The sequence below is a fragment of the Atractosteus spatula genome, chromosome 16 (genome assembly GCF_055471065.1).
Source record: "Atractosteus spatula isolate fAtrSpa1 chromosome 16, fAtrSpa1.hap1, whole genome shotgun sequence".
In the NCBI taxonomy this organism is placed as follows: domain Eukaryota; kingdom Metazoa; phylum Chordata; class Actinopteri; order Semionotiformes; family Lepisosteidae; genus Atractosteus; species Atractosteus spatula.
In genome coordinates, this window is record NC_142721.1 from 13,727,691 (window position 1) to 13,753,996 (window position 26,306).

Consider the following 26,306-nt stretch of genomic DNA (forward strand, 5'->3'; position numbering starts at 1 on the left):
TGTTGTGGGACCGCCCACTTCGCCTTTCCCAGGGTGCACCGGGGGTCAAGATGGCGGCCGCGGCGGCACTGGAGCGGAGCTACATAGAAATATGTGGTTTCGAGAGAGAAACCCTCCAGAAATTCCGAGACATAACGGTTGATCCAGGTAAAGGCCCTTAAAGGATCACGCACGGGGGACGGGGGACTGTACTTTGTTGGGTAAGATAGTACGATCCTCGGAAGACGAGGTCGTGACTGGCCACCATGCAGCGGGTTAGCCATGCCTTCGGTAGAGCGCCTATTTGACACTGTACTAGCAAGTAGAGAAATTAAGGTACCAAGCCGCCCCGCGGGTCTGGAAAACCCAAGTATCACACCTTGATTGGTGCCCTCTAGTAGATCTTGAAGCAGTCGATGTAGGGGTTTTTCTAAAGTGTTCTGCAAACTTGGCTTTTTGAAGAGGAGCAGAGGCATGGATTATGAATTCGTTATTTGTGAAGTTGCGGTCATTTCCTACAAAAGCTAAATGCTTTGATTTTAAGGTGGCTTAAATTTCGCTTTACATTGATTTACATCTTAATCATGGAGTTAGTCTCGGATTCCATATGCTTATAATCACCTAACTGTAATCTTAAGTGTCGCGCAGTGGAAACTCGATTAGTACAATTCTTTCGAATCCCATTATCCGCGGTGAGTCCAGCAGGATGGTAAGCCCCAACACTGCGAGATGTGTGCTAGCTAGTCTTTTCAGCACCCTGGTTTCCCTGGGCGTCTCTAGATATATCGAGCCTGATACAAGCATGCAGCGTCCGGCGCCCCGCTTTCTCTTGGAATTAACACAGGAAGATAAAAATAATGACTGTTGCCACTTCAGTGACTGGACTGTATTGCTGGACAGGAGAGGGCGGATTTGTTTTTTAGTTGAAAGCCTTTGCAGAGTCTAAAGCCTTACGAAGAAAACTCCCTTTTCTCACGCACGCTGTGATACAACCCTTTGTCTTTTTCTTTGATTGCAAGGGGTGAATGCTCTTCACGGAGGAGTCAAATATCCGGACAGTGCTGGTGGATTCCATTACGAGGAATGTGACAAGCTCCTGTCTGTTACAAGCAACAGGTTCATACACTGGTGAGCTGCAAACCTTTTTCTTTTACCTAACGGGGTTACTATACTGTAAAAAGGCGCCGTCCTTCAGATGAGATGTAAAACTGAGGTACTGACTTATCTGTAAACTGGCTTCATCTCCTCCCCACTGAGAGCTGGTGTGTGGGGAGCGTTCTGGCGCATCATCCAGGTGGGGCTACACACTGGTGGGGGTGGAGGGGATCCCTATTACCTGTAAAGAGCTTTGAGTGGAGTGTCCAGAAAAGCGCTATATAGGTGCAAGGAAATTATAATGATAGCATAATGAGGGTCCTTCTTGATTGGCAATATTGGTGTTTCTTGAAGTTTTCTGGGACAGTGGTGTTTTTTCATTGCAGATCTGTAGGTGATATGTCTGCTTGCTGTGGTGTCTGGGGAAATGATGTTTACTTCGTGGCACTAACAGTGCAATGCTGGTTTGTAGTGCGTCCTGATCATTTCCCACCCCAGGTGGAGTGGCGGGGTTCATACTGTATCTCCCAGCTGCTCGTATGTCAGGGCATAATTCTGGGTAAATTGCGCCCTGGGCTCAAACAGTCTGACTCCCCCAAAAGCTCCGTTGAATTAATCTCCTGCTGAGCAGTGGGGTGGAGTAGGTCTCCTCCTTGATGTGGAGTGTTTTTGCAGCCCCTGGGATGAACAATGCTATGCAAATGGCAGGAAGTATCAATAAAAGCATGCAGTCTACTTTAGTGAATGAATGCATTCATTGATCTGGTAGAATTGCTTTTCCTCAGTTTGTTGTTAATTGCTCTTATCTAAACTTCAGGGTTTTTTTTTATACTGCCCTCCAGGTAGGGCGCAAAGCATCATAAGATTCTATGCATTATGTAGTCAATATGGGGGGCATGCATCTCGGTGGCCCTGGGTTCAGTTCCTGGGGGGCTGTCTGTGTGGAGTTTGTATGTTCTCACTATGTTTACATTGGTTTTCTCCCACATGCTCTGGTTTCCTCTCACAGTCCCAGGACATGCTGGTGGGTTAATTGACTTTTGGGTAAACTGGCCCTGGTGTGTATGTGCCCTGTGCCCTGTGATGGACTGACATCCCATCCAGGATGTACCCCACCCTTGCTTGCCGGGACAGGCTCTGTCTCCCTTGTGCCCCTGATCTGAAAGAGGCAGTTAGGAAAGTGGGTGGATGTTGTTTGGTGGTGAAGGGCATGAAATCGCTCTTTCTCACCGCCTGCAGGAGCACCTCCGGCGACACTGTCCAGCTGGTGGAGCAGTCCCTGGACACCAACCTCCTGAACAACGCCGTGCGCTTGAAGATCCTCCACTGCGCCCTGCTGCCCGGGGGGGTGCACATCCAGGAGACCTGCAACCATGTCGTCGTCCTCGTGCTCACCAGCCAGACCGTGCACCGGCTGGTCCTGCCCCACCCCTCCCGCATGTACAGGAGTGTAAGTTCTCCGGGAGATGCTGATCGCTCCTGCCTGGTTTCTCAGCACCGCAAAACCAGGATATCGGGTTCTTTTTCTTTTTCTGTTACAGTCGCAGCAGGGGCTTGCATTACAGACAGCAGACCGATGGTCACTCTGGAAATTGGGACTGGTTGTTGTGGTCACTGACTGCTTGCAGGCCTGCTTGTTTGTACCGGATCTTACACTAGAGTTTAACGCTTAACCAGAGAAAAAGATTTCGATGAAATCACCCAGGGATGTTTTGCGCGGTGAAACCTGGTAGCCCAGAGTCCTAAATCATGTTGGTGTTCCCCGTTAACGTCTTAGCTGTGTACCTACTGTGTACTCCGGGGCAGAGTGGTGGCTCTGTGGCTGGAAGGGTTTGCCGGTTCAAATCCCGCGGCCGGCAGAGGAATCCTACTCCGTTGGGCCCCTGAGCAAGGCCCTTAACCCCAGCTGCTCCAGGGGTGCTGTATAAATGGCTGACCCTGCGCTCTGACCCCCAGCTTCTCTCCCTGTCTGTGTGTCTCATGGAGAGCAAGCTGGGGTATGCGAAAAGACAAATTTCTAATGCAAGAAATTGTATATGGCCAATAAAGTGATCTTATCTTACATGTGCTGTTTCCGTTCCGTATTGTAGAGTAATGGAGGTTCTGTGGGTCTTTTATCTCCCAGGAGCTGGTCACCGAACTCCAGATGCAGTCTATATTCACGGACGTCGGGAAGGTGAACCTGCGAGATCCCGCCAACACCTCCGTGATCCCCGCCCTTCCCGGGCCGGTGGCGAGCTCCGGCGCCTCCGCGGCCTGGGTCAACGGCGAGGGGGAGGCGCACTTCGCCGTGGCGTCGGCGTCGGGGGGCATCCTGGTCATCAAGCTGCCCCCCCACGATGTGCAAGGTGAGGGTCCCCCGCCAGGACGTATTTGTGGCCCCGTCTCTGCCGCCGTGAGCCCACAAGGCCGAGAGCAGTGGCTCCCGTCCCGGCGAAGAATGTGGGCGAGAGTAGGGTATGAGGTGGGGTTTCGTGGCTGGGCTGGTAGTTTAGAAAGTAGCACAAAGGAACATCAAGTGAGAGGAGGCCATTCAGCCCAACTAGGCCATGTGATTGTTAGTTTCTTTAACATTAATAGTATCAAGTATCAATCACTAATCAATTACTCGTATAATTGATCTGAGGATCTCATCCGGCCTTTTCCTGAAGGAAGCCAGGGTATCGGCTTCAACAGCTGCACTAGTATCAGTTACTTACCAATTACCAGCATAATTGATCTGAGGATCTCATCCGGCCTTTTCCTGAAGGAAGCCAGGGTATCGGCATCAACAGCTTGGCTGTGCAGCTTGTTCCAGACTTTGCGTGAAGAAGTGACTGACTGCTGTTCTCGGTTTCAAATGCACATCTACTCGGTTTCCACTTGTGTTCTCTGGTGCGTTTCACTCTCGTTCTGAAGAAGTCCGCTGAGCTGACTTGGTCAGTGTCTTCAGGGATTTTGAAGACGTGTGCGAGTTCCCTTCGTTGTCTCTTCTGTTCAGAACTGTGGACCTTCAGTTCCTTCAAGCCGTCAGTAGAGGACATTCCCTTAAATCCCCGAAATGTATCTGCTGCTTTTTCTTCTTTGGGCTGATTCATAGGCAGCAAAAGTTTTGTTAAAGGGTTATTTGGCATGGCCAGGTCCGAGATTTGAAGTCACTTTGGGTTGCTACTGAGTCATTTTGCTGGTTCGCTAGTTACCGCTGCAGGAGGAGAAGTGAATGTAAATCTTATTTGCAGGTGTTAACCTGTGTCCTAACCCCCTTTCCCCAGGGAGCGTCTCTGTTCTGGAACTGAAGCAGAGCTCGGTTATGCAGCGTCTCCTGACTGGTTGGATGCCAACAGCGATAAGGTGAGAAAGAAAAGTCCAATTGTGATGATCTATTTCGTCACCCTTTAGCACCCATTCTCCTTTCCTCAACCGGCAGTGTTAAGACAGCTCAGGTTTCTCGGGCACTGCCACGCGTATCAGGAGAGGTATGCATGGTGCACTTCAATGTGTGCTGTGGCAGTGCATCTGCTGAAACGGCAAGTTCTCCATACATCAAACCTTTTACAGACAAGGGCTCCTAAATAGTTTGGGAAAACTGGAGTGGCAGGAGTTGGGGAAAAAATGTTAACTAAGAGTGGTGCTGCCCGGGGTACAGAAGAATTCTTCCACTGAGTTTTTTTTCTCCACTACAGGGGAGATCAGGGCCCTTCCGATGTTCCGCTGAGCTTGGCTGTGCGACAGATCGAGAGCGACGCCTTCGTCTTCGCGCTGTGCCAGGATCACAAGCTCCGCCTGTGGTCTTACAAAGTTCGTGAGGGCTTTGTGTTTTTCAGCTCGTCTTGTTTTGGAGGCGGGCCCCCGAATGTCTTGACAGCAGGGCGTTATGGGGAAGACGGACTTTAGCCTGCCCTCCCAGCTTTTGTTTTTGATGAGCCGTTTAAATCGCTCAAGGAGGCCATCAAGCTGATCTTGTGTTAGTGTCTTAACAGACAAGGATGTGATCAAAGCCTAGTACATCTCCAATATTAAATATCTCATTGTAACCTCAATTGCTTAAGTGCAACAACGTTTACAGCTGGTCCAACACTGCTAAATGCACAACGGGTTAGTGCCCCACTGTGTGTGTGTCATCGGCTCGCGTCTGTATTTGTGACAACGGAAGACCTGACCCGGGATGTTGTTTCCCAGGACCAGATGTGCCTGCTGGTGGCGGACATGCTGGAGTACATGCCTGTGAACAAGGATGCGAGACACACGCTGGGGCAGGGGCACAAGCTCCGCCTGGCCTTCAGCTCCTCCACGGGCCTCTGCCTGGGGGTCTACCTCAGCTTCCCCAAGAGAGGGCAGTTCTGCGTCTTCCAGCTCGTGAGCACCGAGAGTAACCGCTACAGCCTGGACCACATCTCCTCCTTGTTCGAAACACAGGTGCGCTGACCTCGCACGCTCCACCCACTCGCTCGCCGCCAAGCCTTTGTTTGATTATTTTGACCAGTTTTAAAATTTAACCAGATTGGCTTTTGAAAGGAAAACGAGCTTGTTTTTTTATTCGTGAGTTGAAAATTGTATTTCGTTTTTGTTTTTTCTGTGGTAAGGTAATTTATTTAGAAAGGATCTTCTCTCCAGGGGAGTTTCAAAGCCTGTGCTTATTGTATATTCCTCCGCTTAGAAAGTTCCACTGTTAAGGATTTGTGAGGTTTGAGTACCCAGGTATGACGGACAAACGTCATGCGTTTATTTTTATGCAGGAGACCTTGGTTGATTTTTCTTTGACCTCAGCTGACATCTGGGCTCTCTGGCTTGATGATGAAAATCAGACCGTTGTGAAGTACATCAGCTTTGAGCAGTAAGTGTACGGTGTCCGTACTCTTCGTGACTTATGCAGACGCTGTGGAAGTGTGGCATTCTTATGGAAAATTAAAGCGCGTGTTGCAAATTTTAAGCCCACAAAGTGTGATGCCTCTTGTCTTTTGCACTTTTAGTCTGATTAAAGCCGGTCACTACACGGTGTGATTTTCTTAGAGCCTAGAATGTGCTTTGTTGCTTACAAGGGGCTATTTGTGTGATTCTGTGCTTCGCTGAACAGTGGTTGTCATTGACTTCCTGCAGTAACCAGGCAGGTCAGTGGAACCAGGTGTTTGTACAGCCCCCTTCTGACGAAGAGGTCAACTTCGGAGAAGACCAGGACCCCAGGGTTCGTAACTCGGCCTCTTACTCTTGTCTATTGAGCAAAACATCGCCTGGGGACTAATCAACCCTCCAAAGACGCCAGATGGAGTGAATGAGGAGTGTGTCACTGTGATCATGTTAAATACATGTAATTATCAGCAGATGCTTGCAAAACTGACTCTTTTGAAATCTGTAACATTTCATGATGTAGTTATGCATGTTTTTGGAAGGGAACACGCTTGTTTTATTGAATAGTGTATTTTGTTGGGTCTTTTTCTGGTGGTTAGGAAATTTATTTGGAAAGGATCTTCTCTCCTGGAAGTTTCACAGCCTCGGCGATTCTAAAAGCACTGCAGGTGAGTCAAACCCGAGCGTTGTCCTTAGCGCCGTGTTCGTGGATGAACAGAGGAATCTGAAAGAATCTGCGAAACAGTCCCAGCGGTCAGAACTGTATGTATAACAGTATATACAGTTATATATGTATATACAGTTATATATACATATATAACGGTATGTCAGTATAATGACAATAAACTTGAACTTGAACTCTTTTGGCTACAGCTGTTAGTTAGTGTCGCCTCCACTTTTCTGTGATTGGTCTTGGGAAGCCTGACTGCCCCCCCGTTTCTTTCCGTATCAGATCTATCGGCGCGGAGCGGAGAGAATCTTGGACCTCTCCTGGGAGGCTCTAAAGAAGGAGGTGACCGTCGCTGTCGAAAACGAAGTAAGTGCCGAGCGCTTTCCCGCCAGGAGCAAGGAGCAGCGTTGGCGCGGGGGCTCCTGGGCTTTTCCCGAGTTGGCGTTCCGGCTCGTGCCGTTGGCTGTTGTTGAGAGGGTCTCCGTGGACTTTGCTCCTCGGGTCTCGGCGACCGAGTAAAGGTTTATTCCAGTCGTGGTCTCCATTAACCTGATCAGATTAGAGAGCCGAGAAACGATGAACCGAATTGCCTATGGATAAGATAAGATCACTTTATTGGCCATATACCATTCCTTGCATTAGGAATTTGGCTTTTCACAGACCCCAACTTGCTCTCCATGAGACACACAGACAGGGAGAGAAGCTTGGGGTCAGAGCACAGGCTCAGCCAATTATACGGCGCCCCTGGAGCAGCTGGGGTTAAGGGCCTTGCTCAGGGGCCCAACAGAGTAGGATTCCTCTGCTGGCCGCAGGATTCGAACCGGCAACCTTCCGGCCACAGGCACTGATTCTTAGCCACAGAGCCACCGCTCTGCCCCTAACTGCCTGCGACGCTACTTTTCAGCAGCATGGAGTCTTGTTTTGAGTGTCCCTTTTTATATAGGCCAATAGTGATTCATGTTCCTGAATACTCTTTGCCAGGATAACAAGATAATGTAGATAATAAGGGATATTTCTTTAGCCATTATGTGCAATCAAAACTGCTTTTCATAGTGTTGAGAGGCTCTCTGTGAACTTTGTTTGTATTTTTTCTGCCAAAGCGTCAGTATTTTATAAAGTAGACATTCAGATCTCGGATTGATCTGGAATGGAAGAATGCAGGACACAAGAGCTACTATTGTATGTAATTCTATACTGTGTTATATAGGAACGCGTGCTATGAAACTAAGTAACCAATTATTTGGAAGAGGAAGATGTTCGTGATTCTGGAAAGCGGCCAATCTGATCAGCACAGGGAAGCGTGATGGATATCAAATACATTTGAGGACTGTTTGAATTTAATCACTTTGAGAAAAACACACCGAGCATCTCGGGGGTGTGTTTCGCTCCCATGCACGTGAAATAAAAACTTCTTTTCCTGTCTGAGACGGACTCCTGGACGGTCTTTTAAGGGGAAGCAGGAAAATTTCTCCAACGCGGTTGAAGAATGAGCGCGTTCGTTTTGCGATGCAAGTTGCCAGCGCTTTTTAAGAAGCTCGCAGTCGGGTGCGCCCGTGTGCTGTCCGCGTTTCCCTGACCTGTGTGTGTGTGTGTCCAGCTGCAGAGCAGGGTGACGGAGTACGAGTTCCCCCCAGAGGAGTTCCATCAGCTGCAGGAGGAATACTGGTCCCGGTTCTACGCCTGCTGCCTGCAGTACCAGGAGGCCCTGTCCACGCCCCTCGCCCTGCACGTCAACCCCAGCACCTCCATGGTCTGTCTGCTCAAGAAGGTACGGCCAATCAACCACCACGGGCTGGGCTCTTCAGCGCTGAGCCTCTTAAACCAAGGATCTCCCACTTGCTGAAGCCGCAGTGATTAGGAAGATTAGCACGAAAAGTTTGCAGTTGCTTTGAGTGGCACTATGACTTGCTCTACTCCAGAGCTCTGTGACCATTATTTTGCAAAAGCCTTATTTTTGAGCATGTACAGATGCCACAATTTTGCAACCTGCGACGTGTACAGCCCACAATAGTTTTTCAAATATAGCGTGTTAATTTTGTGACCGTTAACTTGGGGTTTGTAGTACATTTGAAAAGCTGGTTTGAAAGGCATCGTCTCTCTTTTGCTCTCCTGCTGTGAGGTGTGTGTGATGTCTTCCCCAGGGCTTCCTGTCATTTCTGGTGCCCTGCTTTGGTGTGGATCACCTGTACCTGTCCTCCTCTGAGAACCTGTCCATGGAGGACGAGACCTCCGTCACCGAGGGTGAGTCTTCACAGCGGTGAAAGTTGTAGAAGTCTAAATTTAAATTGCATTTCTTTAGCTCTTTTGATCCCCAAGGATCCCCAAGTAATGCTCTACTAGGAGGGCAACCCACTGCATCCACTTGCTGAAGTGCAGCGCCTGCTCGGATTTTGGGGTGCCTATTAGGCACCAGCAGCCCCACTTCACAGTAGATCGGGTGCAGGAGAGAAATCTTGGAAGTTGGACTCGGGAGGCCAGACTGAGCGAGAGAGAGCGGGACTGGGTCAGGGTGTCCTGGGTCGCAGGCCTGCTCTGACCAGCTGTGCCAAAGGGAGCTTTCATGACCAAGTCGTCAGGACCCTGGTTTGCTGTCTTAGCTGAAGAGCTCCACCTACTGGTCCACTGATACCCTTCAGCGGTTCTGTTGCTATGCAGCTTTTTGCTTGCCAGTTTAATGTAGGCAGGGGGGGGTCTTTGACTTGCAGGACGTGGGCTTGTGCTTGACGTGGCCTCTGTAGGAGCGTGTCAGCACCCGTCTAGTCCCCGTTTTTTTTCTTTATTTTCGATACAGATACAAAAACGGATGCAGATACACATATAGACACAGACGCATACATAGGTTCAGGTTGGGGTACAGTACATCTGTAGGCACGGGTGCAGATTCGGGTACAGGTATCAATGCCATTTTTCTGGACACTCCACTCAAAGTGCTTTACAGGTCATGGGGATCCCCTCGACCACCACCAGTGTGCAGCCCCACCTGGATGATGCTCCAGTCCTCTCACACACACCAGCTCTCAGTGGGGAGGAGAGCAGAGTGATGAAGCCAGTTCAGAGATGGGGGTTATTAGGAGGCCATGACTGGTAAAGGCCAGAGGGAAATTTGGCCAGGACACCAGGGTAACACCCCTACTCTTTTTGAGAAACAACCTGTGATTTTTAATGACCACAGAGAGTCAGGACCTCGGTTTTACATCTCATCCGAAGGATGGCGCCTTTTTACAGTATAGTGTCCCCGTCACTATACTGGGGCATTAGGACCCACACAGAGCTTTCCCAGGAGTCTCCCACCCGGGTACTGACCAGACTCACACCAGCTGAGCTCCAGTGGGGCTGCCAGCTGGGAGCTGCCGGGTGATACGGCTGCTGGAGAGGAGGAGAGTATTTGTAGGGAGGCCCCCTCGCTCCCTGCCTGAGCCCCCCACGTTCTTCCCCGGCAGACCCCGACACGGCCCGGGACGTCCTGCAGCTGGTGCAGTGCCTGCGGCTGCTGGGCGAGTCGGTCTCGCCCGACATGGCGCTCATGATGGAGAAGGCCGTGGAGCACCTGCACCCACCGGAGAAGGCGGCGGAGCGGGTGCTGGAGAGCCTGCTGGCCAATGAGAGGTGAGCGAGAGGCGGGGCGGGGGCGGAGTCACGGCGAGGCCCACCTCCTTCCACTTAGCTGAGAAACTTATTTTTTCGTTGTTGCTTTTTTCTGCATCTTGGACATGTCCCCCCTCCTTTACATACATTTTTGTTCTCCCCACCTCATCTGGGAGAACCAGTTGTTTTTTTTCCCCTTGTGGCTCTCGGCTGCGAACCCCGCCTCCTTTCACTGCGGGTGTGCAGGTGGCCACGGGGGGGGGTGCTGTCAACTCAATCCCACATGTCCCTGGGCTCAGCCAAATGCTACAGCACGGCCTAGGGGGGCGACTCGGTGCTCGGACCCGTGCTTGGGGAGCTCGATCTCGGCCGAACTGTGTTTCCAGTCAAGCCACATTAGGGAAGCCCGCACTGACTCCCATTGTGCCCTACTTTGCAGCAGCAACGTTATAGAGGACATCCAGAGTAAACTGCAGGACATCCGCAACCCTCTGAACGCCATCTCCATCCTGCTCCGCGAGATGGACTATGAAACAGAGGTGGAAGTGGAAGATCATTTTGCTGCAGGTACGTCTGCACTCTGGAGAGCTTTATGTTAGAATTGATCATAATGTGCTTCTTCCAGCCTCACCCATCAGAGTAACTTAGTGCTTCCTGTGCACGTGGTATAGATTTTATGTATAGAACATATAAAGAATCGCTGCAAATCAGCCCATCTTGCTTAAAGGGGAACTGTAGTGCCAGTTCCTCAGACCAGTTATTAAATCTTGGCAACAAGATAAATTCATTGACAGATTCTGAATCAAGCACAGAATCGTGAACTTTGTGAAAGTGCTGTAAGTCGCCACGTTGTCGCAAACTCGCATTCGAGTCCCACGAATTGCAACGTGATGTGGCCTTCCTGCTCACTAGTCACTGATATGACTAATGTCATGTGATGTACTAGCGAATAGGTACAGGTTGTACAGCAGACATTTCACTGCAGGACTGTTCCAATGTGATCTGCATGTGAGTTAACATGTAAGTAGTATTTGTCGGCTAAGCTGTCTTGTGATCGAAAGCAATATTTCTATTGGATTAAAGGAGATGTATTGACAAGCCTGCTGGTTTATGATGGCATAGGGCTGCACACATTCCCGGAGGTGTTGCTGCCTCTTTCTGAATCGCAGAACATGGTGCTGCGCACTACTGCAACATTATTTTTCTATTTCAGGGTAAGAAAGAATCAGCATTGATGAGTGCCTTTCAAACCACAGCAAAAGTAAAATGTACACAGTCACTTGTAAAACCTCCAGTTTACATCCCAAAGTAGACTAAATTTCCAGGTATACCTGTACTTATTCGCTGATACATTGCATTACATTAGTCATACAGGGACTAGTGAGCAGGAAGGGCCACATCATGTGGTAATTCTTGCAAACTCTCGCTCTTGCCCGTGGTGAGACCAGGGATTTGCAACAACATGGCAACTTATAGTACTTTCACACATTTCATGATTTTGTGCTTAATTCAGAATTTGTACAATTTTTCTATAACGTCGATGTATTTATTTTTTTAATGATGAGAAAGTGGGAAATGCCCTTTAGAGACAGGTGCTCCATCTGCTGCTGGAGAAACAGGGCCGCACTGCTGTAAACGCAGGTGGAAGCTCGATGTTCCGTTTTCATGATGAGAAGTAAATTCCTCTCCGCGGGCTTTGGGGCAGAATTGCCCGAGGAGCTCGGAGGAGCGGGCCTCCTCCTGTCACGCCTTGTCTCTTCCGCAGCCCAGCCCCTCGGCGTGCGCGTGAGCCTGTCCCAGCTCCTGGGCAGCGGCCTGGCCGTGACCCTGGTGTGCCAGGCCGCGTGTCAGAGCGCCGCCGCCCGCCTGCTCCTCTGCAGGGACCTGCTCGTGCTGCTGCAGCTCTACGTGCGCCTGGGGGACAATGTGAGTGGGACACCGCACTCTCTCTTGTTCTGTCTCGCGAGCGCGCCGACCCCCCCCACACCTCCTCGAGCTGCTCCCAGCCCTCGTCTGACATCTCTTCCAGCGGCAACCTTAGTTTTTCCCAGGAGGTCTCCCACCAGGGTACTGACCAGGCTCACACCTGCTGGGCTGCCAGTTGTGAGTTGCAGGGCGATATGGCTGCTGGCCAGTGGTATGGTTACTGGCCTGGATAAAGCAACACATATCCTAGTAAAATCCCCACCCCGATTAAAAAAACATATTTATAAAATGTATTTCTCAGAATGGCAGTAAAATTGACTAGACTAGATTGCCTTATCTGAACCTATAAGTTCTTTCTATTGTTTAATTTAATTACTGTAATAAATGCAGTGAGACAGGGGGGCAGGGCTCAGCTGGCAAAGAGCGACGGTAGAAGTGTGAAGCACAGAAACACTTTCTTTGACAAGCATGCAGTCGAAGAACTTGGGTTCGGACCCACACTGACCTTGGTGAGCGGTCAGCCCGGAGAGGAAGCGGCCCGTGACCCCTTGTGACCCCTGTCTGTGCTCCAGGCGTACCTGGGCGTGAGAGGGCAGCTCCTGCAGCTGCAGCAGGACCTGATCCCCCGGACGGCCCACCTGCTCTGCTCCTACTACCTGATCAGGTGGGCTGGGCAGTGCCTGTCCACGCCGGTGCCCCTGGACACGCTGTGAGTACACCGCGAGCCAGCTCCAGAGCCCTGTGTCCAGTCTTACTGGATATTGAAGCTCAAGTTTGTTTTTTTGCTTTAATCTGAATCATCCATTCTGGATGACCACATCCACATCTAGAAAGAAATCGTGTAACAGGTCCAACAATGTGCACTGTTATGCACCTATGCGAGATACTGTTAAACGTTTATCTCTTAGAGCAGAGTAGTGTTTAGGATAATGGGCTCTTGATGAGAGGACTTTAAAACCTGTTTCCATCAGATAGTTCCAGTAAGTGCCCTGCTATATAAATGGGTACCATTGTAAATGAGCTACATTAGCTACATGGATTATTCTCTCATAGAAAAACAGGCTTCTAGAATGACTGAATGGCTTTCCCAGACTTATGTAACCGATACATAAACACTGAGATGTGTTAAATTAAATATGTACGAATGTTTAATATTAAAAACCCGATGTTTTCAGTGTGATGACACTCGTAGGGTGTGTAGGCGTTGACTGCAGATTTTCTTCCTCTCCTCAGAGATGCTAACCTGCAGCACCTGTCGGTCCTGGAGCTGTCTGACTCCCCTGCCCTGGTTCCCAATAAATCAGGTGACGGTTTCACTCGTGGAGCACAGTCACGCAGCGGGTCCCGGGTTCGAGTCCGGCCTGGGGCTCCTTCTGAACTTTGCACGATCTCCGTGTTTTTCCGAGGGTTTTTCCTGATACGTGTCCTTTTTTCCCCCTCTCACTTTCCTTAATTTTTGCTTCACGTAAGGGGTTGTGAAAGAGACATAAAATAGACTGCTAAAGTCCAGTTTGAAAAATCCTGCCTCGTTTGTATAGTGCTTCGAGTGAAGGCTAAATATTGAAAAATATCAAAGAAAAACATTTTTAAGCACCTTAAAAATCACTGTAAATTCAACATTATTTCCAATAGATAATTCCTACAAAATCTCCTAGTGCTTTGAGTTTTTTGCCAGGTGTTAATACACTTTATTTCGCACTCCATGCAGAAAAGTGCAGATTCGTAACTTTTTTTTTCAGCATGGCATTTTTTTCCCCCATTCTGGGTGCTGATAATCAGACGTTCGCCCTGGTGTTTGGTCTTCTCCCCCCAGTGCTGAGTCCCCAGACCGTGGCCGAGCTGTTCTACCAGAACGTGGGCAGGAAGGCCATCGTGTCTCAGATCTACGCTCAGCAGGTCGCTCCTCTGAGCCAGGCTGTCCTGAGCTGGACCCAGCTGGTCCCTGCTGTCATCACCTCCCTCTCCCAGCACCTGTATCCTTGCTGCAGGACAGGAAGGGTCATTTACAGTAGATGGAGCCAATAAACAGTGTGTTGATTCACGAATGAAGCAGAATGCTAAAGCTTAAGGTCGATATGGCAGTTGCTTGCAGTTCTGCTTTAGTTTTAGATTTGCGTTGGATCAGAGTTGTGAAAGCTCATCTTTGGGTCAGGAGAGTGCTGCATCTGTAAGTGGAGATGTTTAGTAGCAAACAGATTTGTCTTTTTGTAAATTAATTAATAATAATATTTCTGTACACTTGTATAGCGCTTTTCTGGACACTCCACTCAAAGTTCTTTACAGGTAATGGGGATCCCCTCCACCCCCACCAGTGTGCAGCCCCACCTGGATGATGCTCCAGTCCTCTCACACACACCAGCTCTCAGTGGGGAGGAGAGCAGAGTGATGGAGCCAGTTCAGAGATGGGGGTTATTAGGAGGCCGTGACTGGTAGAGGCCAGGGGGAAATTTGTCCAGGACGCCAGAGTAACACCCCTACTCTTTTCAAGAAACACCCTAGGGTTTTTAATAACCACAGAGTCAGAACCCACACAGACCGCAGGGTGAGCGCCCCCTACTGGCCCCACTAACACCTCTTCCAGCAGCAACTTCAGATTTTCCCAGGAGGTCTCCCATCCAGGTGAGGCTAGGCTGTTGTGGGGTGATATGGCTGCTGGCTCTAAATATAAATGTATTAAATTGTGAGCGTATCAAATGAAAAGTAACCTGTCATGCAGGCTTGCTTGTAAAAGTAGCGGGCAGTTGTTCCTTATCTTGCCACTCTAGATGGCCGAGCAATCCGGGATTTCTCTTCCCAGAGTGCCTGATGGGAAACTGCCAGTACACCCAGCTGCAGGTAAAGACATCCGCCAGAAGCTGAAGTTCACAAATACTCCACTTTGGACAAGAAGGGTCTTGTTGAATTAAAATTGCTCATTTTATTTCTGATCTTATGACGGCTGTATTGAACCCTGATTGTGTCATGTACCAGAGAACCTCTACCTCCCTTTAACTGCAGGATTATGCCCGACTGATCAGTCCCTGGTGTCAGGTGAATGTGGGATCCTGCCAGTTTGTGCTGGGACAGTGCTATCTGGCCACGGGGGAAGGACACAAGGTAATTTTTAAGGACTTGACTATTCCTGTTCGTGCCATGTGGCGGGAAACAAGGATGTTGTCCTGGGATGCAGGCATTTAAGTTGTGCATCAAAGTGGGCATCCAGGCTCTAAAATAATAACAGTTATTCTCTAAAAGAATAACAGTTATGAGGAGGCCATTCTGTATTCTGTCGCCATTTAGTAGCTGGGAACTGACTTATTCCAGGATCTCATCCGGCCCTTGTTGAAAGAAACCAGAGTATCGGCTACAACATACTTGAGTAGCTTGTTTGTAGATCCAGACTCCCACAGCCCTTTGGGTAAAGAAGTACCTCCTGGTCTCCACTGTAAAGGGGAACTGCAATGCTATTTTTATATTTTAGGGGTAAAAAGAATCTGCATGGATGAGTGCATTTCAAACCACAATGAGAGTAAAATGTGCACAGTAACATGTAAAACCTCCAATTTATATCGCAAAATAGACAACATTTCTAGGTATGATCAGCGCCATATTCTCTGGTTCACAACAAGATTTCCGGTGACGTGAAGCAACCCTTTTAATTATAAATGAATAGTGAATGCCTGTGAATACATCTCTTTTAGTCCAATAGGAATAGTGCTCTCGACTTCGAGACGGTTTTGCCGACAAATATGACTCGTAAATTCTGCATGCAGATTACGTTGGAACATTTCAGCAGTGAAATGTCTGCTGCACAGCCTGTACTTATGTTTATCATTGGGGTGACTAGTGAGCAGGAAGGGCTGCTCCGTGTCCCAGTTCAGGCAAATTCTTGCTCTCATCCGTGGCAAGACCAGGGGCTTGCGACAACAATGGCGGCTATCCCATTATTTTCACCAAGTTCACGATTCTGTGCTTAATTCAGATTTTGTAAAAAATTTGGGGATACCGTCAATGTATCTTGTTATCGAGATTAAATAACGAGTCTGAAAAATTGGGACCACAGTTCCCCTCTATTTCCCATAGAGTCCCACTGGCTCATGTTTCACTGTTCATTTGGAAGAAGCAGGCTGGGAAGAATTCGTCTGTGCCTTTGGGGATTTTGGATACTTGTGTGAGGTCCCCTCGCAGTCTACTCTGCCCAGGGCTATAAAGGCTAAGTGCCCCCAGCCTGTCGGTAGAGGACCTTTCCTTGACCCCTGGGGTGGGACTGGGCTACACTGCTGCCTGCAGGCCTGTTGCCGTGCGGAAGGAACGCTCGGTTGGAAATGCTTGTCTTTTTAGGCTCTGCAGTGCTTCCAGGCGGCCGTGACGGAGGTGGAGAAGGAGGATTTCCTGATCAGGCTCTCCAGCTCCGAGGAGGAGGAGGTGGCCGCTGCCCCGCGGCTGCAGTACTACAACAAGGTACCGCGAGGAAGGCTCTGACCCGCCGTCGCCACCGCCACCGGGCCGGTCCGATAACTCAAGCGCTGGACACGGAACCTCTGGGCTCCAGCTTGGAGGGGCTCCTCACTTCATTCGTGAGGCAGCGCCTCTTCTGGTTCCCAGTGCCAGTGGACTTCGAATGTCCTGATTGGCTTCCAAGGAAGAAGGTCAATCAGCAGGAATTAATTAGCGTGTTAACAATAGGGAACAAGAAGGGACTAGTTAGTGTTTTGAATGCTGGAACGTGTACGAGCGAGAGACGCACGGGCTGAGCGGAGTTCGTTCGAGAACTTGTGGCCACCTCACGGTTCTGAAAAGGGAACGGAACGTTCTGTGTTTTCTGGATCCGGTGTCTTTCCGGATCCTGCGCGGTCTTCTCCGTATTCCTCGGTCAACTGTGCGGTTCCGTCTCCCCGGCCCTAGTGTTCCCGGCCACGGGAGGGGGGGGTGGGGACCCTGCTGTCCGGCAGCGGGGCGCCGCAGTGGGGCGTGGGGGTCTTGCTCTGGAGAGCGGCCGAGCTCGAGTCTCATCGCCTCTCTGTGCCGCTCAGGTGCTGAGGCTGCTGGAGGACGTGGGCCTGCCGGAGCTGGTCATCCAGTTGGCGACGGTGGCCGTGTCCGAGGCCATCCACGACGTCCGGAGCCAGGTAAGCAGGATCTTGCTTAGGACACCCGTCGTTCGAGGTGCACAAACGGCCGAATATTTCTGTAGCGCAGAGTGACCACGTTTCACATGTTTGTGTCTGAAGTTTCGTTTCAGATCAGTCTTTCTAGATTTGTTGAAATGCACTTGTTCGTCGTCTCGGCAGTGAGCTGTTGATTCTCCAGTCCTTGCATTGGCTGTGCTATTTTTATATGAAAGGAGAGTGGCACCCTGTTTGTGCCAGTAATGCTTGTTCACTGAAATGTTGAAATCACTGGGTCGTTTTTTCCCCCCTTACAGGCGGCCCTGCTGACCCGCGTATTCAAGCACCACCTGGACCTGGGGCACAACAGCCAGGCGTACGAGGCTCTGACCCAGAACCCCGACTCCAGCAGGTGTGGTGCCCCGTCTTCCTTGGGTTGTCAACTCTACAAATGAGGCAGAGTAGAAAGAACATATCTGCGTGTGACTGGATGTATAGCATTTGAAAATTGACAGACTCTCAGCTGCGCAGTTTGCGCGTGTGTGTGTGTGTGTGTGTGTGTGTGTGTGTGTGTGTGTGTGTTGACCACTATGTCTCTGCTCACCATGCTTTTGCTCTGTAGGCGGCTCGACTGCCTGCGCCAGCTGGTGGTGGTTCTGTGCGAACGCTCCCAGCTGCAGGACCTGGTGCAGTTCCCCTACGTCAACCTGCACGATGAGGTAGGCCTTTCCAGAAGCCTGCTCCCGCCCTGGGCTCTGACTGTACCATGTGTCAGTCATAAGGGGGGTTTCGGACCCAGCTCCTGCTCTGGGCTCGAACCGTACCATGTGCCAGTCACATTTAAATGTGGCTTTTATGGCTTGTAGCCTATTTAAAAGTGAACAAACTGAATCAGTTACTGTTTTGTCACCCAGATATTTTGCATTATGGCATTAAACAGTTTTTAATTTATTTATTTCTTGTCTCAGGTGGTCAGTATAATTGAGTCCCGTGCCAGAGCAGTGGACCTGATGACTCACAATTACTATGAGCTGCTGTATGCTTTCCATATCAACCGGCACAACTACAGGAAAGGTGTGGTTCCAACCCAATTACCATCCGAGTATGTGACAGAGAGGGTGAAGCATCCTGGGATTAATTTAAAAGTTATTAAATAAAGGTGGCATTTCAAAATCCTCCCTAAAATACCAAACAAAGACGTCAATAACATATTTTTAGAAATCATAGGCATTAAAAAAGCACAGCGATCAGTTGCTATCTTTAGTCCTTTAATTGCTCTGTATTCTTATTTTTTGTTATCTGCGGTGGTCTGGAATTTGCCTGGGTAGCGAATAAAGAGGGAAAAATTCAACTTAATCCGCAGATTCTCCAGGAATCTCTCAGCATTGTGCTTGTGTGATTAAAAGAGTTTGCTTCTTTTGACAAAGTAATTAAGAAGGCGATGAAGCACATCCCTCCTTGATGTCGTAAAGGAGGTGATCTTTGCTCTTACTGGCCCGTCTGCAGCAGATGCCGGCCTGTGTTTCTTGCGGTAGCGTTGGGCACTAGATATTAGGTATGGGCCCTGGGATTGTTTGCAGCCTTCAGAGATCTGCCATTGCCAAGTTCCCAGAAGACAGCCGGCCAGCTCCTCGACTGATGGAGACGCTCAGCGCAAAGGCGCAGGGAGATCAGGAAGCGTGTCATCAGTGTGTGTTTCTCTTTCCCCCGCTCCCCCCCTCCAGCCGGCACAGTGATGTTCGAGTACGGGATGCGTCTGGGCAGGGAGGTGCGCACGCGTCACGGGCTACAGAAGCAGGTCAACTGCTACCTGGCTGCCATGAACTGCCTGCGCCTCATCCGGCCCGAGTATGCCTGGATCGTGCAGCCGGTGTCCGGCGGAGTGGTGAGCAGCTTCCGGAGGGCCGGCTGCTGGGGCTGGGCGGTGCTGTGGGGGAGACGCTCTCCCTGCCTTTTTTCTTTGCTCCTACGGCATGCAACGTGGTTTGATAAAATGCATTTCTCTTTTCACCTCGCAAGGAAGGGCAGAAGCAGTCTTTTCTGGTAATTCTGCCTCTGCCTGGATTGGCGCTCGTTTAACGGCCTGTGTCTGCGTTGCTCTCCCCAGTACGAGCGGCCGGGGGCGTCCCCGAAGAGGAGTCACGACGGAGAGTGTGCTGCAGGCCCAGGTACCACACCCCAGCCCAGCCCTCTCTCCCAGCAGCTACACAGGGAGTTAGATGACTTTACCCTCAGAAGTCTTGAGGAAGCTGGCTTGTTCTTCTCTGCTTGAGAAGCAGCACAGCTCTGCGTTTGTCGAACACTTTGACGTTTGTGTCAGTCACCTGTGTTGCACACGTGATGCAGAGCTTGATGTGGGGCTTGATCTCCCAGAGACAGCTGCTCATCCACCCCTCTAGGGCTAAACAGAGGCCCAGCGTTTCTATAAGGCTGACCTGGGGGTCGTTTATTCGCCTGTCCTCTGTCAGTGACCGCTTTATATCAGGGGTGGCAGTGAACCTAACCTGGCAGGAACAGGGTGCAAGGTGGAACAGTGTACCATAGGAGACACACACACATGCAGGAGGTAGTTTATGAGTCCCAGATAACAGGTAAACTTCATGCAGTGGGAGTTCCAGGCTAGAATCGGACCCAGGACACAAGAGCTGTGAGCAGCACCAGGTCACCCTTCCCTGGTCTTACGTTTTTGTGTGTGGGTAAATATGTTGATCAGAGGGCATTATGGTGCCCCTGGAACTACTTTTGTAAGCTGTAATAATAATAATAATAATAATAATAATAATACTCAAAATGAATGTTATGTTTACAAACATATGACCCATTACTTTCTGACATAGATTTATTTTTTTGGAATTAAGAATCTCACGTGATATTATTGTATTGTATTATGTAAAAACCACCTGATATGAAATTGTCGGCTGTAGTTTTGCACATAAAAACTCTGCACACAGGAGAAACGCTCCTGCCCTCCAGCATCTCATCACAGGCATTGTAGCCGCATAGGCACAGATCTGTTACTGCCATACTTCACATGTGAGCTTGGAGCCTCCTGAGTATCGGATGACCTTGAGTTAATTTTATTTACTTCTATGGTTGTAGCTTCCTGGTCAGCGTTTGACCATTTTGTAAGAGGATGCATACAGCGTATTCGATCTCAACATTGTCTGACATGGGGCATTGAGAATATTTTGTATTTTGATCCCTGTCTCAGTGGGGAAAAAATACCAATTAGGGTTGCATTCAAGAGGGCTCACCTCCATATAACCGTGATGGTAGACTGTGGTTTTGTTTTACTGTAGTGAGCCGTCACATTGACATCCTGGAGCTGAAGGATCTTCAGAAGGAGTACATCCTGGCTCGGAATCGCCTGACCCTGGCACAGCACGATCCCTCCTCTGCTGCCATTGCAGGTGGGTGTGCTCCCTACCGCATTAGGGCTTTCATGGCAGGGGAACTGAGGCCCCCTCCCCATAACATTCGTCTGACCCGACAGCTTAGAGTTTTTATCCTGACTTTTTTGTGCTTCTGACATCACTGGGACTTGGGGAGCTACTTACTGTATGTTGTAGTTTTGAGACTGAGATTTGGGAAATGTCCACGGAAGATCTTTCTGGAAAGGCTGGATTTAGGAACTTTCGTTCTGGCTTTAAATGCAAAGCACATCTCTGAGCAGGGACTGCAGCTCGCTGTAACCCTCTCCGTTTCACAGGAAGCGCTTCGGCGGTGGAGATGGTGACCTTGCTGGTGCAGGCCGGCCTGTTCGACGCGGCGCTGTCGCTCTGCCAGACCTTTCAGCTTCCCCTCACGCCCGTCTTCGAAGGGCTGGCTTTCAAGTAGGTCGCCCACGCCTGAGGCTGATGGGGTTCGAAGGGGGAGAAGACCTGATGGGGCCGATGTGGGACATGCTGTTTGCAGTCTTAACCATGTGTGAATATAACAGTGTTTTACAGTGTTGAGGCCTCATGAGCACAGGTTTCTTGTTACTCAGTAGCATTACAGCAGGACTTGGGACTCGTTTTCATGCCTCAAGAACCCCCCGTTGCTAAATGCTCAAGTTACTTCATAGCCTTCGGTGAAAGGAAATAGATAAACCAGCTATAAGCATTTAACAGAAAATTAGGGCTGAGATAAATGGATAAGGTTTTTGCATACATTTTAATTCCGTGTTTTTATCCTCGATGTGACCTTGAGGATCGTTCGGACGATCCCCTTCTGCCATTGGTGATGCTAGTAGCTGTTCTCCCTGCTGTCCTTGTAGGTGTATTAAGCTGCAATATGGCGGAGAAGCACACCAGAATGAAGCCTGGAACTGGCTTGCTGCTAATCAGCTGTCCTCTGTAATCACCACCAAAGAATCGAGGTGAGTTCTATTACCGATTTCACACTTGGGTTGTGGCTAAAGCCAAGACTTCCAATGTCTTGATTAAAGCAGTTGTATCTTTTGATTCTCAACCTTTGGCCAATACCTCTGCTGTGGTATCTTCTTGCCAAAACCAAACATGGAATTTCAGACCTGGGTTGCCTGAGGATGAAGCAGGTCCTTATGTTGCAAGCTACCCGAGTGATGGATCTGTTACATATGGTGGTAGCAGTGGGATGCATCAGTACCTCACTGTAAACAGATGCATGACTGAGTTCCTCTGACACGATAGCAGTCACCTCTAGCTTGTTAGTTTTTTGTAAGTCTTTCCCTGCTCTGGAACCCTTCTATGATGTAGTTGCACCCCCAGCTTTGCCAATCTTCTGCCTAATGTCGCTGACCAGTGCTTCCCTGGTGTTCGCAATTTCCCTATTTCCTTGTGATAATGCAGAAGGTGCTCATTCATACGAAAGAGTGATGCGCTGTTCAGTGTGCTGTTTTCTGCCCTTTGCCCGTCCAGTGTCTTTTACTTTGTCACAGTGGCACAGCTAACATGGCGGACGAGGTTGGTGGTAACTGTAGCCTGCAGAGCAGCCGGAGAAAGAAACAACCGGCTGTGCATCATCCCTGCTGCTGCCACCCACCGTCGAATCCCAGAAAGGGACCAATGTTGACGATGGTCTTTGTCTCCACCTTAGTGCCACGGATGAGGCCTGGCGTCTGCTGTCCTCTTACCTGGAAAGGTACCCATCCCAGAATGCCCAGTACCACCGCTGCGTTCTCGACAAGCTGCTGTCGCATGGCGTGCCGTTACCGGACTGGCTGGTCAACGGGTACAAGGTGGGCAGTTGTAGCTTCTTAATGTTGGTTTGGCTGCAGTGCGCGTCCGGTTTCCTGCGTGTTGCCCCACGTCCGGCTGTGGCGCGTACCTTTCACAGGGGCGTGGGTGCCAGCGTGAATCTCTGTCCTTGTGAAAGGCATTCCTGTGGCTTCAGAAGTGTCCTAATACTTTGGTGGTGATGGCCCGTTAGAAGTCCTGCGAGATCTGCCAGCAGCTCCGTGCTCTTGCCAACAGTAAATCTACGCCATAGCTGAGTTGTGGGATCGATTTGATTTCTGATGCGGCGCCTGGTTCACGAGCGGCTCCAGGTGACAAGCAGGGAAGTGTTCTGTGCCTGCGGTCGCTCTGTCAGCTGTTTTTTCGCTCGTGCAGGTGGTGGACGCCGCGGGGTTGCTGCGCCTCTACCTGAATTACGACCTGCTGGAGGCGGCAGGGGAGCTGGTGCTGGAGTATGTGGATGCCCTTCTTGGAAAAGGCCACCAGTACTTTGGATTTGAAGTAAGCCGTGTGGGGAAAAAGACATTCCCCTTTTTTTTCCTGCCACCTAAAATCCATCACGTGCTTTCTTCATCGTGTTGCTGTTTGTCTGTGTGTAAGGAAATCAAACTGTAAATAATAAGCAGTAAGTAGGCTCTATAAGAAACAAAAAGGTTGATCCAAGAGAAACTTTCGACTTGTACAGAAACAGCAGGTTGATCAAAAAGCGCAGTTTGACTTGTACCATCAGCTGCTGTCTTCCACATGTATACAGTTAACAGATGGCTTCCACAGTGGATTTCACAGCAGGCAGCCCAGAGATCCAGAGACTACCAGAACTCTGTGCTCCATATCCTGTGGGATAATGTAGCGATCATCCGATGTATTCCCTATAAAAAGAATGCCATCTTGTTTTGTGATTATCACTACGTTCCGTAAAAGAAAATGTCGGAAATTTGTCCAAAGAATTAATTTTTGACTGGTTTGTCCCCGTGAAATGAAACACCTTCTTACGTTCAACTTTAGTATCTTAATTAGTATTAATCACACGGGCATCCAACAGTTAATTCTAAAGACTTGAAGGTGGAGAAAATCACCTGCCCACCAAGGAGTAACTTACTAAGCACACACTAATATGGGATACAGCATACGGTAACTGCTGAATTATATAAGCAATTTCTTACACCATCCTGTACAAGGAGAACGGATTCGTCAAGATCTCGTTTCATTCTGATGGATTATCTCAAGGAAGGACTTTGTAAACATAACACCGAAACAGACTGGACTAGATCTTCAAGGATTATTCGGCGTTGTCATATAGACAGACTAAACAAGTGTGTTCTCGGGCACAAATCTTTGCATTGTTTATATCATGCACTTTTCCAGATGTGCCTTGACAGTTATCCTCCTGTAAGAACAGAGGGGAAGCACAGGACAGTCACATACTTATTTCATTACAGAAAACTCCAGAGCAATATACTTGGTAGAAAAGGAAAAAAAGGACAGAGTAAATAATTTAGTTTTTAGACAACGTCATTTTGGATGATGCCAGTGTCGGCGCTTTCCTGTTCATTTTTAATTATTCACATGCTTAACAAACTACTGCTCTTCTTAATATTTCAGAAGCCTTTGTCAGCCACTGGTCCCCTGGCCTGGCTTCCTTATCTGTCCATTGATCAGCTGCTACAGACCCTCAGCGAGAACCAGGCCAACGCCTTTAATGCCAATGTGAGTTGATTCTACATCTGGTTTTGCAAACGGGGATTTGTAATAATTGATCAGTCAATGTTTAGTGTGGATAAACATCTGTGTATAGCTGATAAGTTGCGCCAGTTTTTTATGGCAAACCCAGGATCTTCTGGGTAACGGGACTTAACCTGTTGTCACTTATACGTTTTCTAAAGCTCCCGATTGCTTTTCTAAAGAATACTTTCCACCATGTTTCGGCTTTTTTTTCTTCTTATCACCCATTCGGATTATGTCACTAGTTGTGGAGATGGCGATGAAATCTGTGATTTATGGCAACTAATGTGCTTATCCATATACCTGCCTGTGAAACCGACTGGAAATCTGAAGCAAACCTGGTTCTTGTCTTTCATTCTCAGCTGTACCAGAAGCTGCAGGAGAAGCTGGGTCATTACCACAGACTTGTGGAGCAGGCCACCTTCCAGAAAACAATGAAACTATAGGCCCTACCAGGGGTCTCGAACCCGAGCTGTTCACACCAGAGCACTGCCTTTTCACCCTGTGCATTGAACCCATTTCAGACCATGATTAAATAACCTGAAGTGTATTTTTCTATTGACAGTAAAGGAATATTGTTTATATACAAATAGAGATTTTTCATCGGAATGTTGCTTTGCTCTCAGTGATTCAGCCACTGCCCCTGGTCTGGTTTTTATTTGATGTCACAGACCGCTCTGCTCTTACAATGCCCGATCATGTACAATACGTGTATGTATGTTGCGTTTTTTTCCCCTGAAAACGTCTGACTGGGAATCATTCAAGAATGTTTGTCACTAGGATTTAAAACGAATACTGTATATTTTCTTCTTTATACCTAAAAAAGTAAACGGTAACAAACATCTCGTTTCCACCCTTGCGTTTGTTGCGGATTTGTAGTGTTTTGTACTCGGCCTGTGTGTTTCACCTGCGGGGTGCCTGTAAATTAAGAGTTTTCTGAATTTTTGTCATTTTCTGTATTTGCAGTCAATAAAATGTTACTTCTTAAGGTGTGGCTCCTGCTTTCTGTTGTAGCAAACACTGAGTATTGAATAAGCATTTCCCCCCCCCCCCCCAGTTTTCAGTAATCCCTAACTCGTGTCTTGTTTCAGAGTCACTGCTTCTTTGATGAACTCTGTCATTTGTCACAGGCTGGGATTGGGGTGTGGTTGCTGTGGTTACCCAAGATTGAGCGCAAGTATCCCAAGTATACCAAACCCTCTCAGAAAGTGTTCCAATAGCTCAAACGCCATTATTGTTTTATTTCTCCATTATAAAAGCTGGAATGTGTCATCACGTGGAGATCGAACAGCAGCCTGCTTAATACTTCTGTGTCCCTGTGCCACACGGACCTATTATGATTGTTTTAACTCTTATTTTCAGAACAACATGTCAGTGCTTCATGAGGGCTGTGAAGGTCTGGAACGAGCACCAAGCAAGGTCAAGTTGTTGATCAAGTAGCAGCTGAGGAACCAAATGGCCTCCTGTTATAACACAGGGTCACAAATATTTATCTTCTTTTAATCTGGGATTTTAAAACGATTTGTGATTTAATATTCTGCTTAAGCCGTAAATAGAAAAAGAAACGGCAGGTTGATCAAAAAGCGCAGTTTGACTTGTACCATCAGCTGCTGTCTTCCACATGTATACAGTTAACAGATGGCTTCCACAGTGGATTTCACAGCAGGCAGCCCAGAGATCCAGAGACTACCAGAACTCTGTGCTCCATATCCTGTGGGATAATGTGGCGATCATCAGATGTATTACCTAGAAAAAATACTATATTGTTTTGTGATTATGGCCTCCTCATAATCCCCATCTCTGAACTGGCTTCATCACTCTGCTCTCCTTCCCACTGAGAGCTGGTGTGTGGGGAGCGTTCTGGCGCACTATGGCTGCCGTCGCATCATCCAGGTGGGGCTGCACACTGGTGGTGGTGGAGGGGATCCCCATTACCTGTAAAGTGCTTTGAGTGGAGTGTCCAGAAAAGTGCTATATTAAGTGTAAGCAATTATTGTTATAATCACTTTTTTTGTAAAAGAAAATGTGGGGAATTTGTTTAATGAATGAATTTTAACAAGTTTGTCCTCATGTCACAAAACATCTTACGTTTAGCTACAGTATCTTAATTAGTATTAATCACACAGACGTCCAATAATCTTAATTCTAACAAATCAAACTGCAGAAACACAAGCATCGGAATCAGCCCCTTGACCTGTGTCAGTCTGATATATCCATAAA

General features: G+C 48.7%; 1 protein-coding gene across 2 annotated transcripts; it reads left to right on the plus strand.

The window, feature by feature from the left end:
- The first annotated feature begins 35 nt into the window (after window positions 1-35).
- Window positions 36-25,074, plus strand: nup160 (nucleoporin 160). Of its 2 annotated transcripts, none has more exons than XM_088934890.1 (35): window positions 36-147; window positions 999-1,107; window positions 2,314-2,524; window positions 3,200-3,422; window positions 4,326-4,404; window positions 4,737-4,851; window positions 5,233-5,469; window positions 5,790-5,887; window positions 6,151-6,235; window positions 6,498-6,566; window positions 6,851-6,934; window positions 8,166-8,336; window positions 8,710-8,809; window positions 10,009-10,174; window positions 10,593-10,720; window positions 11,919-12,079; window positions 12,652-12,788; window positions 13,313-13,383; window positions 13,893-14,052; window positions 14,845-14,914; window positions 15,077-15,175; window positions 16,400-16,519; window positions 17,092-17,187; window positions 17,484-17,578; window positions 17,789-17,885; window positions 18,135-18,240; window positions 18,891-19,051; window positions 19,274-19,334; window positions 20,466-20,576; window positions 20,876-20,999; window positions 21,425-21,526; window positions 22,225-22,366; window positions 22,740-22,865; window positions 23,967-24,071; window positions 24,449-25,074. In XM_088934890.1, the coding sequence occupies exons 1-35, from the start codon at window positions 51-53 to the stop codon at window positions 24,530-24,532; spliced, it is 4,200 nt and encodes a 1,399-aa protein (XP_088791016.1). In that variant the 5' UTR covers window positions 36-50; the 3' UTR covers window positions 24,533-25,074. The 2 variants fall into 2 exon arrangements, with proteins under 2 accessions (XP_088791016.1, XP_088791017.1); XM_088934891.1 differs by having other exon boundaries at window positions 10,596-10,720.
- Window positions 25,075-26,306: the final 1,232 nt, after the last annotated feature.